Source organism: Phocoena sinus, chromosome 3 (genome assembly GCF_008692025.1).
Source record: "Phocoena sinus isolate mPhoSin1 chromosome 3, mPhoSin1.pri, whole genome shotgun sequence".
NCBI lineage: Eukaryota > Metazoa > Chordata > Mammalia > Artiodactyla > Phocoenidae > Phocoena > Phocoena sinus.
This window is the reverse complement of record NC_045765.1, coordinates 116019059-116036418: the sequence shown is the minus strand read 5'-3', so window position 1 is coordinate 116036418 and position 17360 is coordinate 116019059. Positions and strand designations below refer to the sequence as shown.

Sequence of the window (17360 nt, the reverse complement as noted above, 5' to 3'; positions counted from 1 at the left end):
TCTCTTTCTGCTTCCTCATTACATGTTTTCAAATTGCATTTTAACTGTTTATCTTGCCAGTTCCAAGATGGAAACATTAATTTGTTTGAGCAGATGTTTAACCATGGTGCTTTTAAATAAAGTTCATGGTATACTGTGCTGATGTGTATGTGTGTTCTCTCTCGTGTTCCCTCTTTGTCTCTGTCTGTCACACACGCACAACTGTAGGACAGGTTAACTTTTGTTTCTTAATAGACAGTAGACTTTATTTTGGGTTATTTAGAAGGGAAACGAATTCTTTTGCTTCTCTACTTTCCTTTTGTTCCAGGCCAAGCGGGTTGACTTAATCCTAGTGGGAAGGGGCATGTCAGTCTAGTGAGAATGAAATTTGGGTGGCAGGACATATATTTACCTGGGGTGAAAGAAGTCAGAATTTACTTGGAGTACTTGTGATGTAAGTTTTTGCATTTGAGTTGAGAATAAGCATGATTAAAATTGTGACTCTGTGCTTATGCTTTTCACCACTGTCGGTTAATGACACTTAAAAAACTTGAAACAGTGGGGAGATTTTGTTTACTTTGAACAGTTAGATGGCTAGTTCAAGGAAATTTGAGATTTGCTTGAGCAACACCCTCAGATTAAGGAGTTTTAGTATTAGAGTGCTTTTCTATATCTCTCCTGGCTGACAAAATTGTACTTTTTAAAAAAACTGATATAACAGTACATATGAACACAGTGGATTTGAAATTGCAAGGAGGAAGAACTCTGATTTGTTCAAGAAGATCTATTCATTTATATTCAAACACTTGGTACTATATTCCCATTGCTGAATAACTCTGAGCTTATTTCGTAGTCACTAATTTTGAGGAATTCTGATATTTAGCAGTCCTCCCACCAAAAATAAAGCACAGTTTCAAGATTGTAGCTGAATCATGCTTTTAGTTTCTGTTTGGCTTCATGCTTCAAGATATTTCTCAATTATTAAGGATCTGACTTATTCAATGTAGGTGTTTCAAAAGAGAATGAGAAGAAGGCACAAGTTTCCTTGGAATTAGGGATCATCCATTTGAAATTAGTGCCTGTTTGACCAAGCTTTCCTGGATTTGGGACTACCTGTCTATGAGAAAATATCTTGTTCATTAAATTGCAGAAATTTAAGCAGAGGGTGCATTCTTATGATATGAATGTAAAATAGGATCATGCTCCTCCTGAATGTTCCTCAGTTCTTAAGAGTAATTCAGGATCTTGCAGTATGGGTATTCTCATTGGACTTGGTCAGAATTAGTCAAGACAAGCACTCTATTTTAACTCATCATTCCTCATGAATAAAATGGATTTAAGTTTTTGGACTTTGTTGCATTACTGCCAAAACTAATTTCACCATAACTGATTTTTTTTTTAGAAGTTCAGACCCTTTACACAAATATAGACATGACTATTTGGCTTAGTGATTTCTGATCACGTAACTCAGTGCTGAAGAAAATTGGACATTAAATATGGGGTGAGGGAATTTAATTTGGTAAACTAGGGAAAAATAGCAAACATTTAGGCCTGCTCCTTAGAACTGATGTAATTTGGCAAGAAAGTGGGTAATCAGGTGTGTGCACTGGAAGTGACAAATGTATTTTTGTTTGAAAATGACTAGTTCAACATTTCCCAAATCCTGTTTTGAGGAATATTATTGTTCTGTGAGATATTAATAGATATTCAGAGAAGAAGAAAAAAAGTGTTGTATGGTCAAAAGAAATTTGGAACACACTGGGTTAAGCAGAGTGAAACAAGTTTTGTTACTTTAGTATTTCTCAGTTACTTCAGTTTTTAATACGTTTATTGTGAAGCCAAGTCTAGCAGTGGTTTTCTTCCTGGGGAGTAAATATCAGAATAACCTGGGATTTTTTTTTCCAAACAACATTCTTACCTCTTTCCAGCCCATTGCCTAAGTAGTCATGGAGGATCTATTTGTTTTATAGTTTGAGAACATTCTCCAGATCATCTGAATCATCTCTACCTTCAGTTGAGAACTGCTGAGACAGTATACATACAGGCTTTCCCAGATTTCTTTGACCATAGACTGTCTCTTTTGGAGACTATGTATTAACATTTCCCGAATTAGACCTTTTTGAAAGTCTATGGGCTAGATTGTAAAGTCTTAAGAAGTAAACTGTAGTTTTAGCTCTGCAAACTAATTGTTTTTCAGTTTTTGAAATACTTCTCCCTTGTTTTTTTGACACTATTCTCTTCTGGGTCTCCTTCTAATTTTCTGACCATGATTATAGATTTTAATTTGTGGTATCTTCTGATTCTGAAAAAGTCATATTTGCCTGAGAAATGATGTAACAAAAAGTTAACTTTTTTCGATGCTGTATTTTTCAATGCATTGTTAAATATTAATGATAACTTGACAAATTTGGTTAGCTGTATTAAGATGACTTCTAAAAAGTGTTTTGATTTCAGAATATATGTGTGTGTGTAATTTTTTATATTCGCTACCCAGAAATTTCAAGATATTGAAGAAACTCATCTCATTCATATAAAAGAAATTATAGGATCCTTGTCAAATGCTATAAAGGAAATTCATTTACAAATAGGCCAGGTACGTTTTTACTTTTATTGAACTGATTCATGAGAATTTTATGTTCATTTCTGACTCTAAAAATCATAACTCATAACATGATACTGAATTATTTCAGGTAAAGAATATGTATTTACATGTATTAAATACAGAATAACCTGGATTTTACCATTCTATCAAGGATGATAATTTAAATTAATTATGGAGTTAAAATTCTGAAGTTAACAATTTTTGAATATTTCCTTATTACAAAGTTTTACTATTTTAAAATTTAGCATAGCAACTTCAATAAGTTATAGAGCTTGTGCTTAGAAAATTTCCAAAAATATAGAAGTGCCTTAATGATGACATTTGGGGTGCATTGAAATATAGTAGAGAAAGATGAAGTCTGTTATTCTTGGTTACTAAAGTTCTAATACTATTTTCATTGCTGTATAAGTTTTATTTATCATAAGATTTATGTCCCTAAAACACTCAAAGATAGGAACAGGACACTGCCTTGACTTCTAAGGTTGTGAGACCATACGTTAAGGGTTCATGTAAAAAGCGGTGTATCCATAGATCTACGAACAGAGTTAGGTAACAGAGCATATTAGGCAAATGAAAGTTCTTAAAGGCTCTGGGTCAAAATATATATATTTTGGTATAATGAATTTTAATTGTTTTGTGGAAGTTTTGTCTGAAATACAGTAAGAATATTTATGGAAAGTCAAAAAAATTTATCTTTATTTCATTTTAATAGGTCCATGAAGAATTTATGAATAACATGGCTAACACTACAGTTGAAAGCTTGATACAAAAATTTGCTGAGTCAAAAGGCACTGGGAAGGAAAGACCTGGTAAGATGACAAACTTTGCAAGGAAACATATTCACATTTCCCATCCAGTAACAAATGTGTTTGCCTTTAAATTCCAAAATTGCAAAATGGAGCTTGGGAGATACCTAAAAATCTGTGTGAAATCTCAGATATCATTTACTTTGTGTCTGATGGTATGTTAGGCTTTTGTTTTGACCTTCAGTAGTTAATAATTTAGTACTACTTAAAGTGGTTATCATACCTTTACTAAATTAATATATTACAGTGTATATTTTCAAAAGTAGAGTTAGCAACAGAAGGCCATTTTAATGAGACAAAGAGTGGGAGAGAATATTAAGCCCTCAGAGCATTGAGGCCAGTGGAGAACATTTCCTAAACTTTAATAACTTTTTTCTTTCCTCATTCACATATATTTTCAACAAATTTATTTATTGGGTGCTAATAGTATTCTGGGTACCATTTTAGACACTCGGGAATATACCAGTGAGTATAGGCATCCTGGTTCCTATTTTATGAACAAATGATTATGGGTTTCCTTAATCTTACTTTTAATAAGCATGTTATGTTATATCAAATATAATAAGCACCCTTCTCTTCTCCTGCTCAGCATACTTACAGTCTTCTAGATTTGTTTTGTTTTGTTTTGTTTTATTTATTTTTGGCTGCACTGGGTCTTCATTGCTGCGCACAGGCTTTTCTCTAGTTGCGGCGAGTGAGGTCTGCTCTTTGTGGTGTGCGGGCTTCTCACTGCGGTGGCTTCTCTTGTTGCTGATCATGGGCTCTAGGCGTGTGGGCTTCAGTAGTTGCAGCACGCGGGCTCAGTAGTTGCAACACGTGGGCCGTAGAGCATGCGGGCTTCAGTAGTTGCGGCATGTGGGCTCAGTAGTTGCGGCGCACAGGCTCTAGGGTGTGTAGGCTTCAGTAGTTGCGGTGCGCGGGCTCAGTAGTTGTGGCGCACAGGCTTAGTTACTCCACGGCATGTGGGATTTTCCCGGACCAGGGATCGAACCCAGGTCCTCTGTGTTGGCAGGCAGATTCTCAACCACTGTGCCACCAGGGAAGTCCCAAGTCTTCTAGATTTCTTGAATCTATTGGTTACTCTACCATATTCTTGCAAGATACTTGTTTTCATTCCACAGGTAAAAATTATTCAGTCCAGTAAAGAAGTTAAAGTATAGTTTAGAATTCAGAAAAATGAATATGTGATTTGTAGAGAAGTCTGGGAGCCATTTTTCTTCAGTGCAGTTCACAGCTAAGGCTTGAAACCTAAATCATCTTCACTTCCTTTTTCGCACGTTTCGTTAAGTTTCAAATTGTATTGATTCAATTCCATTAGTATTTTTCCCTTCAGACCTTCCTTCTTACCTACCTCATTGAATACAGCAGCAGCTTTCTAAATACTGGCACAGTAGAGATTTCTCTAGTCTGTTTTACATGTTGTAGCACATTAATGGTTTGGGTATATAATTATGAACTCATAATGGCATTACTCATAAATCTTTGACTTTTCATTATAGACAGAATGAAATTTAGATTCTGGACTTAGATTCAAAGCTTTTTGGGATCTGCCCTTGCCCAATCTTTTTTTTTTTTTTTTTTAATAGATTTATTTATTTATTTATCTATTTATTTTTGGCTGTGTTGGGTCTTCATTGCTGCGTGCAGGCTTTCTCTAGTTGTGGCGAGCGGGGGCTACTCCGGGTTGCGGTGCGTGGGCTTCTCATTGTAGTGGCTTCTCTTGTTGCAGAGCACGGGCTCTAGGCGCGCATGCTTTAGTTGCTGTGGCTCAAAGGCTGTAGAGCGCAGCCTTAGTAGTTGTGGCGCACGGGCTTAGTTGCTCTGCGGCATGTGGGATCTTCCTGGACCAGGTCTCAAACCCATGTCTCCTGCATTGGCAGGCGGATTTTTAACCACTGCGCCAACAGGGAAGCCCCTGCCCTTGTCCAATCTTTAGTCTTACTTTCCATTTTTCTTTTCTGGCACCCTCCATTGCAGCCAACCTGAATTGCTTGCTGTTTCCTATCCATACCCCACTTTTGTCCTTGGTACCTTAGTTGCCCTTATGTCTACTCTAGAAAATGCTATATCCCACTCATTTTTCAAATTCTTAAAAAGCCAGGTCATGTGTTACTTCCACCATCAAACAGAGAACTTTGTACCTTTTTTGGGCATTGCTGTTGTCTACCTTAAATTTTAGTAATTGTGCTTTTATGAAGAAAAGTTCTGTTTTTGATTCATCTGTTTATCTTTATTATGTGTAAACAGTACATTTTTGTTGAATGAATGAACAGATGGGCATATATGGTAAGGTTAGGATGTTAAAGAGGTTGTAGTGGATGGATTTGCTATTAGATAAGTCTTGGTGAAGGAATGGTAAGTAATTATGGTTAAATTTAGTGAATACTTACTTTGTGCCATGTACTATGTCAACTGCTTTGCAGGCAAACTTTGATCTTCAGGAACTCTTTGAAGTAGGTACTGTTATTCCCATTTTACAGATGATGGAAATATTGAGAGGTTAAATTACTTGCCAAAGCTAAGTACATGCCAGAATACTGGGATTAAATTTCAGGATCCTTGACCTCAAGGCCCATGCTTTGGAGAAATTAGAATAGAACTACCTAAGTTTACATATGTAGGAGAATGAGGATGCTGAGATACATAACTACAAAATAGTGTGAAACCCTAAAATTCATTGTAAAGATTAAATTGTAAGTGAAAACCAGTTAAGAGAGGTAAAAACAATTGAAGAATTTTTATATAGAGCATTTAGAAGTATTGATAGAATAAAAGCAAATGTGTATTGGCTGGTTAAAAATGCCTTAGACAGAACTGAATAAGGTTGATAGATTGTATCATTATCAGTATCTTGTTTGTGACACTGTATTGTAGTTTTGCAAAATGTTATCATTGCAGGAAACTGGGCAAAGTATACAAGGAATCCTGCTGTATTTCTTTTCTTTTTTCTTTTTTTAGAACTGTACCGTGAATCTACAATTATCTCAAGAAAAAGTTCAGTTACTTTCTTATCTGTGGTGTAGCACACTACTTAGCCCTGTAGTTTGTGGTCTATTCTTTACTACCAGTGAGACCTATAAGCCTCAGTACCCTCATCTATAAAGTGAGGATAATAATAGTACCTACTTCATGGGGTGGTTGTGAGGTTTTTATTGAGTACTTAATAAATGGTATTTTCTAAAAATTAATACATACCTGATTAATAGTTAGCTACTATTGATTATTGTTTATAAATTTAAATTTAATGGCCTCAAGATATATGGCATGTAGAAAATTTCTGTAACTAAATGGTAAGAGGGAAGTGAAGATTGTGGTGACATGGGCTTTCCTAGAATTACTGAACCCAGAATTAGGTGACTGTTTCAGGCTGACTGTTGACATTGTGTATATGTCAGGCTGACTGTTGACATTGTGTATATGTGACTGATTTTCAAAATAGTGATCCTAGAACTAATTTAAGGGGAAAAAAGGGAGTGGTGTGGGTGTGGAATGGAAAGAATAAGTATTACTTCTCCAGTTGACTTGTGGGTGAAGAGTTACAGCTCTTTCGTACATATTTGTTCTATTTATGTCACTAGAAGGGAGTCCATTACAGTGATGGAAATTTTGTGTTTCTCAGAAAAATAACACGTGATTGTGGATTTTGTTTTGTAAGAAGTATTCTAACCTTGAGTTGTATATACTATTTTACTGTTAACATTTTTTTCTCCTGTTTTGTAAGGGCTCCCTCTGGTGGATGAGTTCCTCTGTAAACTGGTTTTAGGCCTACGGGATACACATTTTAAAAAGAAAACAAGAGGCCCAGTTCTTTAAAAACTTTGTATAACTGAAAGTTAACCTATTTCTCTTGCGCTGAAAAATTTCTTTAGTCAGTTATCTGTTGAGATATATAACCTCTAACTTTATGTCTCCAATTCTCCTATGTAAATCAAACACTTTGAGAGCATTAAATTTTTTTCCTATTCATTGAGACTATTTTATACTAATTATATGTAGTGTCATTTTTGTCATTACTTTTTTTAATTGAGATATGTGACGTATAACATTGTATTAGCTTTAAGGTATGCAACGTAATGATTTGATATATGTATGTAATGCAAAATGATTACCAAAGTAAGTTTAGTTAACATCTATTCCCACACATAGTTAAAATTTTTTTTTTCTTGTGATAAGAACTTTTAAGGACTACAGTTGGCCCTGTCTGTCCGAGGATTCCACATCCACGGATATGGAGGGCTAACTGCATTATGCCATGTAAGGGACTTGAGCATCTTCGAAACTTAGTATCTGCAGGGATCCTAGAACCAACTGCCTTTGGATACTGAGCCATGACTGTACTCTTTTAGCGGCTTTCAAATACATAACATAGTATTGTTAACTAAAGTCACCATGCTGTGCATTACATCTGCAGGACTTACTTTGTCTTATAACTGGAAGTGTGTATGTTTTGACCACCTTTACCCGTTTTGCCTAGTGGGGGACATCCCCCATCTGTTCTCTGTATCTGTAAGTCCAGGCTTTTTTTAGATTCCACATGTAAGTGAGATCATACAATATTTGTCTTTCTCTGACTTATTTCACTTAGCATAATGCCCTCAAGGTCCATCTGTGCTGTCACAAACGGCAGGATTTCCTTCCTTTTTATGGCTGAATATTTTGTTTGTGTGTGTGTATATATACACACATATATATACATGTATATATAGAGACACACACACCATATTTTCTTTATCCATTCATCTGTCATTAGACAGGTTGTTTCCATGCCTTTGCTATTATAAATAATGCCACACTGAACATGGTAGTGCAGATATTTTTTTGAGACGGTGATTTTTCTTCAGATAAATATGCAGAAGTGGAATTGCTAGATCATATGGTAGTTCTATTTTTAATTTTTTGAGGAACCTCCAGACTGTTTTTGTCGTTACTTTTTCAGTGTTGTAGTGCCTTGCCTTCTGGAATTTGAGTCACTTTAAGTGTATGCTTTGAGTATATCAAAGCACCTGTGGTCTGAAACAGTCATGCAACAGGTGTTTTCTAATTTTGAATGTCTTGTTATGTTCTAACGACATTATCCTAGTATTTCTACCCATTCTCATATGTTTTAGTTGTAAAAGGAGATTAAAATCCATATTTTTGAAATTTCCTGTTTTACAATCATTCTGCTAATTTCACTGTATACTTTTCATAAAAGTTAAGCAAGTTTCCATTTATAAGTAACAAGGATAGATAACTTAAAAAGTTGGTAGGCCATTGTCTAATATGTTTAAATAAAAGATTTTTTTGCAGAGTTTATTTATATTTTCATTATATGATAATATAGGTTTATAGCTTCCATTTGAGGACTTCCAGGGACTATAATGTGTTTAAAGATACAAATAGAAAAAGCCCCAGAAAGGTAGACATAAAATATTGAAACAGCCAGCCACAAAGAGAAAGGGAAAAATGAGATTCTTGTGGTCAGACCGGCTAAATGTGAAATTAATTTATTAGTTTAGATATTTGGAATATTCTAGCTTCTACATTAGGTATATTATTTTAAAGTATGGGGGTGGTAGTGGCAGTGGGATGAATTGGGAGATTGGGGTTGGCATATATACACTAATATGTATAAAATAGATAACCAATAACCTGCTGTATAAAAAAAATGAAATAAAATTCAAAAAAAGTGAAAAGAGATTAGATCAGTGTCAGGGGGACAGGGGGTGTGCGGCTGGGGAACTGAATGAAGGTGGTCAAAAGGTACAAACTTTCAGTTATAAGATAAATAAGTCTTGGGGATGTAATGCACAAGATGATGACTCTGGCTAACACTGCAGCATGGGGTATCTGTAAGTTGCTAAGGGAGTAATCCCTAAAAGGTCTCACCGCAAGGGAAACAATTGGGGGGATTAACTGTATGAGGAGATAGATGAATGTTAACTAAATTTATTGTGGCAGTCATTTCACAGTATACATATGTCAGGTCATTACGTGGTATAACAGACTTATACAGAGCTGTATGTCAATTACATCTCAATAAAAATGGGAAATAAAAGAAAAAAGTATAGGGTACAAGTATATAGATTAATAAAAAAAACCAAAAAACACTAGTGATCATCTTTCCAGACCCCTCAAGGATTAAGAGTAATGCCAAACCTATAAATGGAACCTCCTTCCATTCCCTCCATGAAATTTTTTTTTTTAATTCAGAGAAGTAGAAACCCTTTCGTAGAAAGCAAAATTAAAAATAGCCAAGAAGATCAAAGACCCACAAACCACACCAGATATTTTGTGATTACTTGGTTTTTCTATTTGATAGCAAGTGGGGATGACTAGAGAAAGAGAAAAGAAGAATGGATGATGATTAGTGAAGAGGATAATGTAGATTAGCCTAAATAGAGTAAAAGAGGAGAACTCCCAAAGAAGATAACACAGAGAAGCTTCACTTTATGAAGGAGTACACCTTCACCTGTTGTGTCCTAACCACCTAGGACAGAGGCATAGAACTCTGCCCTGTGGGACGCATATGCCTCCTGATAGTGATTATCTTTTAGAGCAGGAGTCTGCAGACTGTGGCCACCGAGCCACATTGAGCTTTGCCTCTTTTTTGAAGCCTACAGCAAAGAATGATTGGCAGTGGGGTGGGGGCGGGGGCGGGGACGGGACAGTATTTTGTGATACATAAAATTGTAAAATTCAGATATCAGCGTCCATGAAAGTTTTTTTGAACACAGCCACACTTGTTTATGTACTGTCTGTGGCTGCTTTCACACTACAACAGCAGAGGTCACTAGTTGTGACAGACTTTATGACCTACAATGTCTAAAATATTTACCATCTTGACTTTTTACAGAAGACCTTTGCCTACCTCTTTGTTAGGGAATGTACTTCTTGTGTAGTATAGTAGCAGGTATGTCATAATACGTTAGAATTGTGTAGCTCATAACAATATGTAATCTTTTTTCAAAAGTTGATTCTGCTGTTCTTCTTGGATTCAGAAATCATTTAATCTGATATCTTGCACTAACTACATCTGCAGTCGTATCACAGCACAGTAACTGATCATCGTAATAAGAATCCTAAATTGTGAAGTAAAGATTAAACTGTTTAGAGCAGGCTTTAAGGAAAGCTTAGTTCATTAACTTGAAGTATAAACACTGACAAAAAAATAGAAGTAAAAAAGTAAGCTGATTACAGTTTTTACATATGCATAAGAATTAGGACAGAGTTTCAGTTTTTTGCAGTACGTAAAAGAAGTTAAATCAATCTGAACTTAAAAGGGAGTTTATGGGAAAGAAACTGAGGTATCCCAAGGATTCAAAATCAGGGATATAGCCAGGCTGCAGAAGGAAACCCACACCAGTAGGAACACTAGGTATCATTTTTCCTTTATTGAGTCTCTGCATTTTACTGCTTTATTTATTTATTTATTTATTTATTTGCAGAATAGCTTTCTTTGCTTCTCCAGGTACATGATGTAAAGTGATCTCCTAGTAATTTCTAGGTATTTTCACTTGTTCCTTAATTGTAGCCACAGCTCAGAATTAACCCAGGTTTTTATCCCTCTTCTAGACCAGAAAGAAACTGGTCTAGGTAATCTTGGATTGGGGTAACCTTCTTTCTAGTCCAGTCAGTTCTGACTAGATCATGGCTTCTGTACCACTCGTGAGGAAGGGGGAAGTTCCCAGAGAAAAGAGATTATAGTGAGCAGAGTATAAGCCTTAAAGGTTTCATCAGGATCACAGAAAGTGAAAACATGACTCAGTCTGGGGGTATGGAGGCAGTGTCAGATTTTCGATGTAGGAGGAGATTATATTTCACTGCCAAGATGCTGTGTTTGGAGAACTAGATGAAAATTTAGAAGGTTTAACAGTGACTGAAATTCCATGGTTAAAAACTCATTCCTTTGATTTAAGACCATGGTTCCTAAGTTTGCCTCATCACTGCTTCTCAAGCCTTGGATACCTGTGAGAATCATTCATTGAAAATATTTTCCCTTTCCTTTTAATTTCTCTTTTTTTAAAAAAACGAACAGGGTCTTCCCTGGTGACACAGTGGTTAAGAATCCGCCTGCCAGATTTTGCCAGTTCTCCAAAGTCTACACAATTTTCTTCCTAACTGCACCTGCCAGAATTAATTTCTCTTTTCTCTGCTTCCAAGGAGCTGTGCATTTATTACATCACTTGTAACACAACTTGTATCATAGTCTTTTCTATAATTGTATCCCATGTCTCCTTCTCTACTGATATGCTGCTTGAAATTGGGGCAAACATGAAATTGATCTTTGTTCCCCCTTGCATCATGCTTCACACACAGTTGTCAAGCTATGAACATTTAATTAAATTTATGTTGAGAAAAGTCATTAGATCATAATGGATTAAACATAGATAATTGCAAACACCACTGCCAAAGAATTAAGCCTGATACTGTGAGAAATAAATAGAATAATGTTATGGTGTCCAGTTAACTCAGAATTGCTTGAATGTTTAATGAAATAGAATGTGTATGTTGTGATAAAAAACCTGAAAGAGACCTGAATATGCAACACAGATATGTTTCTCTCCACCATAAGGCAAGTGGATGAGGGAAAAATAAAGGCCAAAAAACAAAGTATTGGTTGGATTGGATAACAGTAAAGCTGGAATACACTCTGTGGTCTAATACAAGAAGAAAAAGAATGAAGATGAGACATCGGGTTTTAAAAATCTGTCTGAAATAAAAACTTTGTCAGACTAAAAAAAACAAAAACAAACAAAAAAAACAAAACAAACAAACAAAAAAAGAATTCACCTGCCAAAGCAGGGGACATGGGTTTGAGCCCTGGTCTGGGAAGATCCCACATGCCACGGAGCAACTAAGCCTGTGTGCCACAACTACTGAGCCTGCGCTCTAGAGCCTGTGAGCCACAACTGCTGAGGCTGTGTGCCACAACTACTGAAGCCTGTGTCCCTAGAGCCCGTGCTCCGCAAAAAGTGAAGCCACCACAGTGAGAAGCCTGCGCACCGCAACGAAGAGTAGCCCCTGCTCACCACAACTAGAGAAAGCCCACACGCAGCAATGAAGACCCAACACAGCCAAAAATAAATAAATAAATAAATAAATATATATATATTTTTTAAATGCTTTATAAAAAAATAATAATAAAAATTTAAAAACGAACAGCCAGTGCACTATCCCAGAAATTTTGATGTCATTGGTTTAGGGTGGGTCCTTGGTATCACTGTATTTTAAAACTTGTCTGATTCTAACATGCAGCTTTTGTTGAGAACCTGTAGCATTATATCACTGGATGCTTGTTTTAAGTGTAGACTCTCAAGCCCTACCCCAGACCTACTGAATTAGAAGCTGCACTTCAGTGAGATCCCTAGGCAGTTTGTATGTGCAGTAAAATTGGAGAAGCACTGTCTAGACCTACTGAATATCTGGCAGTGGACCCAGGGAATCCCTAGGACTGTAGTTCTCAAAGTGTGATCCTAGGACCTTCTGCATCACCTGGGAGTTTGTTTAAAATGCAAATTCCTGAGCGCCAACCTAGACCTTCTGTAAAGGACACTCTGCAGGTGGGGCCCAACAATTCGTGGTTTAACAAGCCCTCCTGGTGTTTCTGATACAGGAAGCATTTCTCTAGAAGATTCAGCTAGGACTTGGGATTTGGAACCACTGGATTGAGGAAATTGTTGTTACAAGCCCGCTATTAAAATAAATACTCCTGAAATGAAGTAGCATTGATGTTGCAACTTACTTTCAAATGATTTAACAAGTGAAAGAAAAAAAAAAAAAACTACAAGTATGAGTATGTATAGAGGAAGAAAGAGAAAGCAAATATAACAAAAAGTATTATTATCACCCCCCATATCATTCATAAAAATGATAAGACCTAGGTTCAAAAGGGTAACTAGTCCAAGGTAATCAGCCAAAAAGCAAGTGGCAAAACCAGGACTTGAACTTCCGTGCCCTTTGCACACCACCACAAGTTAGACTTCAATGTTCTTTTTCATGTTAGCTTGCCCGGTTCATCATCCCAGGTACCTAGCAATGTGCCTGTGTTCTGTTCCATAGGCCCAGGAGCAAGCTTGAAAATGTCACTGACTCCCATTGTTTGAGTCACCTTCTTTCTCTTTGTCCTTCTTTCTCTTTGTCCCTGTCCTTCTTTCTCTTTGTCCCTTCCTCTCCCTCCTCTCTCCCCCACCCCTCTCCCATTATCATCACTTTTTGTTAGACTTTGGGATCTGGCCATGTTGGTACGTTTTACTTTGGCTTTTAATTAGAACTGGTGTTCTGTGGTTTTAGTTGGATATATGTAGAAATATCCTTGACTTGGGTAGCCCAGACTTCTTATTTGAGTTCTGAGGCCAGTTTATAGCTAGACAAAGTTGCAGATTTTATTGATGACCTGAGATTTGGAATTGATTCCAAAACAATGGGAACTATTAATTAAATATTTAACTTTTGGCTCACAGGCCCAGCCGCTCCGCGGCATGTGGGATCTTCCCGGACCGGGGCACGAACCCATGTCCCCTGCATCGGCAGGCGGACTCTCAACCACTGCGCCACCAGGGAAGCCCAGTATTTAACATTTTTTAATACTCTACCTCATTCATGTAGTGATTAAATACATGTAGTGATTAAAGATTACTGTTAAATAAATTCTTTCCTTCTGTAACATTTCTTAAAAATTTTGATCCAAATTAGGTTTGGATGAATTGTTTAGGTTATTGACTTTCTCTTTTTCTTTTGCTAGCAATAATTTATTCCTACATATGATTAAAGCATCATGTGTAAGAATTGTCTTGCTTTGGATCGTTGCCCTCTTTGAGGTCTGCTTTTAATTTCTTCTGCTTTTAATTGAACTCATGATGGCATTTTTAGATAATGTATGAAAGAGCATCAGGAGACAGAGCCAAAATGGTCTTATTTGCTTTTATACAAACTAAATTGCCCTTGCAGCCCAGCATAAAATCTAAGCACTAAGAACACATATTTATTTTGACAACAGAATTAATTGAGCCTAAAACAGTTGAAATTCCAGTGGTAGCAAACTATTCTTTCTGACTCTCACTCTGGCTTTGGTACTTTCAAAAAAAGTAACTTGTCTTATGATTAAATAGCAGAATGATGGGCGGTGTACTGCATTTGGGGAAAATGGTGAATAAACTTTCTACTTGTGAAACAGTTCAGAAGTGACATGCTACAAGGGGGGTCAGAATGTGCATTGATATCCAGCTGAGCTGTCAACTGGCACTGAGCCAGGCACGCAAAGCTTTGCCATGTGAAGCAGCATGTGGAGCGTATGCCATTTGAAAAACAAAATCTTTTTCATGCATGATTTAATGTTTTTTTTAAGAGTATATATTTAGTTTTATTATTCTAGAAACTGTTAGTGTTTCTGTTTTTAATAGAAAAGCTTATGTGTGGATGGAACTCAGTTAAAATGTTTTAATATATATTTTACAATTTGAAAGGATTTGGCATCTTATATTTCAAAAATGTCATTTTGAATAGCTTATTTTTATTGGATATTTTTCTATTTCAAATGGATTTTAAGAGGATGTTTTTAAAAGATAAAGAGAACAGTGATCAAGATATCTGGTATAGGAGAGATGTTTTGTGAGGAAAAAATGTAGAATTTTGTTTGAAGGCCCTGATGTTTATAGAGTTAATGGATGCCTTTACTATTTTCATATATATGATAACATCCAAAGATCTTAATATATACTATATATTTTTTTGATGGGTGGTTATATTCTCTCAAGCTTTGTTAGTAAGTGATAAAACTAATAACACATAATAAGCTGTTGGTAATTTAAGTAGAAATTTTTCATTCTTAATAATTCTTACACCAAGCAAAAAGTTGCTGTTTATCAGAGGCACATACTACTAAAATTCTTTATCTTTATTGATCTTTCAGTTCTCATCTCTTTGTAAACTGTTAATGTAGGCCTTTAAAGGATTCTAAGAACAAGCTCATTACCCTTTCATTTAAAGAATTCTTAGCTTGCAGATTTACAGAGTGGACTTGAAATCCTTGAAATTTTAATTGGGCTGTTTTCTGACTCTAAGAATTTTTTGGATGGAAGTAGTGAGTGTTTTTTTTTTTTTCAGTCATATGATATATGTCATAAGAATGCCCCAGTAGGGAAGGTATTGCCAGTTAATTGATTAAGACCTTGTTTATCAACTCACATTTATGACTTTTATTCTGTTTATCACTAAATGTTAATCTACTCTTTTTGAATAAAAACTGGAACTGAGGAAGTAAATCTTTGATTTGGGGGTAAGAAGCAGGACGCTTTAGCCAATACTTTAAATGCTCCTCCTTAATAGAGAAATTTTTCTTGTTCATTAGTGGTTTTCTTTCATAATGGAATGATCAGTGAGAACTCCGATCGTGAATTTGCACATAGTTACAGTTAAGCTTAACATCTCAGAAGGACCAGTAGTGAAATCCTCTATTATCCACTGTTTGGGTTTTTTTTAAATAAATTTATTATTTTTGGCTGCGTTGGGTCTTTGTTGCTGTGCGCGGATTTTCTCTAGTTGTGGCGAGCGGGGGCTACTCTTCATTGTTGTGCACGGGCTTCTTATTGCGGTGGCTTCTCTTGCTGCGGAGCACAGGCCCTAGGCACGTGGGCTCTAGAGCAAAGGCTAAGTAGTTGTGGCACACGGGCTTAGTTGCTCTGCAGCATGTGGGATCTTCCCGGACCAGGGCTCAAACCCGTGTCCCCTGCATTGGCAGGCGGATTCTTAACCACTGCACCACCAGGGAAGTCCCTATTATCCACTCGTTACTTCAGGCTCTATTTTTAAATTTCTTGATGTAGCAGGTTGTACCAGTTACCATTTAATAAGGCAGGGCTAAAATGACCATTTAGTGGAACATACATTTTTAGTCTGATATTTATTGAAAACAGAAACTACATGTTAAATCTCTGTGTCTCCAGTTCTGTGGTATCATATATAAAGGGTTGTCAGTAAATTGTGTTCATGATATAGGCTAGTCTCAGTTTTTTTCAGTGTTAGGCTTATTTGATTTTTAAATTATTGCTGATATTTTACTTAACACTATCAGGTAACACTGGAACATGTTTCAGAACAATTAAAAAGAGGTAATGGGATCTAATGTGATTGTTTTCTACCAGCTTTTTTTTTTTTTTTTTTTTAAACCAGTACTTGTTCATGTTTTTTCTTTTTAGGCCTTATTGAATTTGAAGAATGTGACCCTGCTAGTGCAGTTGAAGGTAAATTGACTAGTTGTAATGTGTGGGAGCTAGCTAATAGCTTCTGTTTACTGAATAGAGGGGCTGCTATCCACTGGTGTTAGGATGTCTATGGAGTGATGTAAAAAATGTGAATGTGGTTTGAAGACCTGCAGATATTAATCTTTACTTAATAAAAATAGGTTTGCCCAAAGGAATATTAGTGTGTTAGAATATAGATTTTTTAAAAGATTAAATATAACATGTATTTGTTTGCAGATATGCATTGAGATTGTTTTCTCCACTGATATCAATCTTTAAACGTTCTAATGTCATAAATATGAAACTCATCACTACATATTGATGTATACTGCTTATTCTACAATGGGTAACATTTCAGTAATTAATAAGGTTATGTGTTAATGCTTATGTTACTGTCATTCAAAATAGGCAATGATTTGACTTAGAGCAAGGATCCACAACCCTTCCTATTTAAATTGATGTTTTTCATAGTATGAAACCCAAGACATGTTTGCAATTTTTGTTATGTTTTATAATGTTACTTTGTGAGCTGCTAGAAATAATTTGAAAGCAGTCTTCTGTTTTTTTCCAAGACCTGTGTGAGAATATGGAGAAATGGTTTGCTGTTGTGTATAAGGTTATTAACTGAGCAGTCAACGAGCTCTGGGGCCTAGACTTTTTATAATTACCATCTGTTTGACTTAGAGCAGTACTTATTTAAGTTCTGTGTATTCAAACTTTAAAAGTTCTTCAGAAGTTTAAAAGAATTTTAAA

General features: G+C 35.9%; 1 protein-coding gene across 1 annotated transcript in view; it reads left to right on the top strand.

Annotated features, from left to right (window-relative positions):
• FCHO2 (FCH and mu domain containing endocytic adaptor 2) overlaps positions 1–17360 on the top strand; it is a 115706-nt gene that overhangs the window by 43656 nt on the left and 54690 nt on the right. Inside the window, exons 7-9 of the mRNA XM_032626076.1 lie at positions 2474–2572; positions 3294–3390; positions 16563–16607. Coding sequence (XP_032481967.1) covers positions 2474–2572; positions 3294–3390; positions 16563–16607 — 241 coding nt within the window. The remainder of the gene's footprint in view (positions 1–2473; positions 2573–3293; positions 3391–16562; positions 16608–17360) is intronic.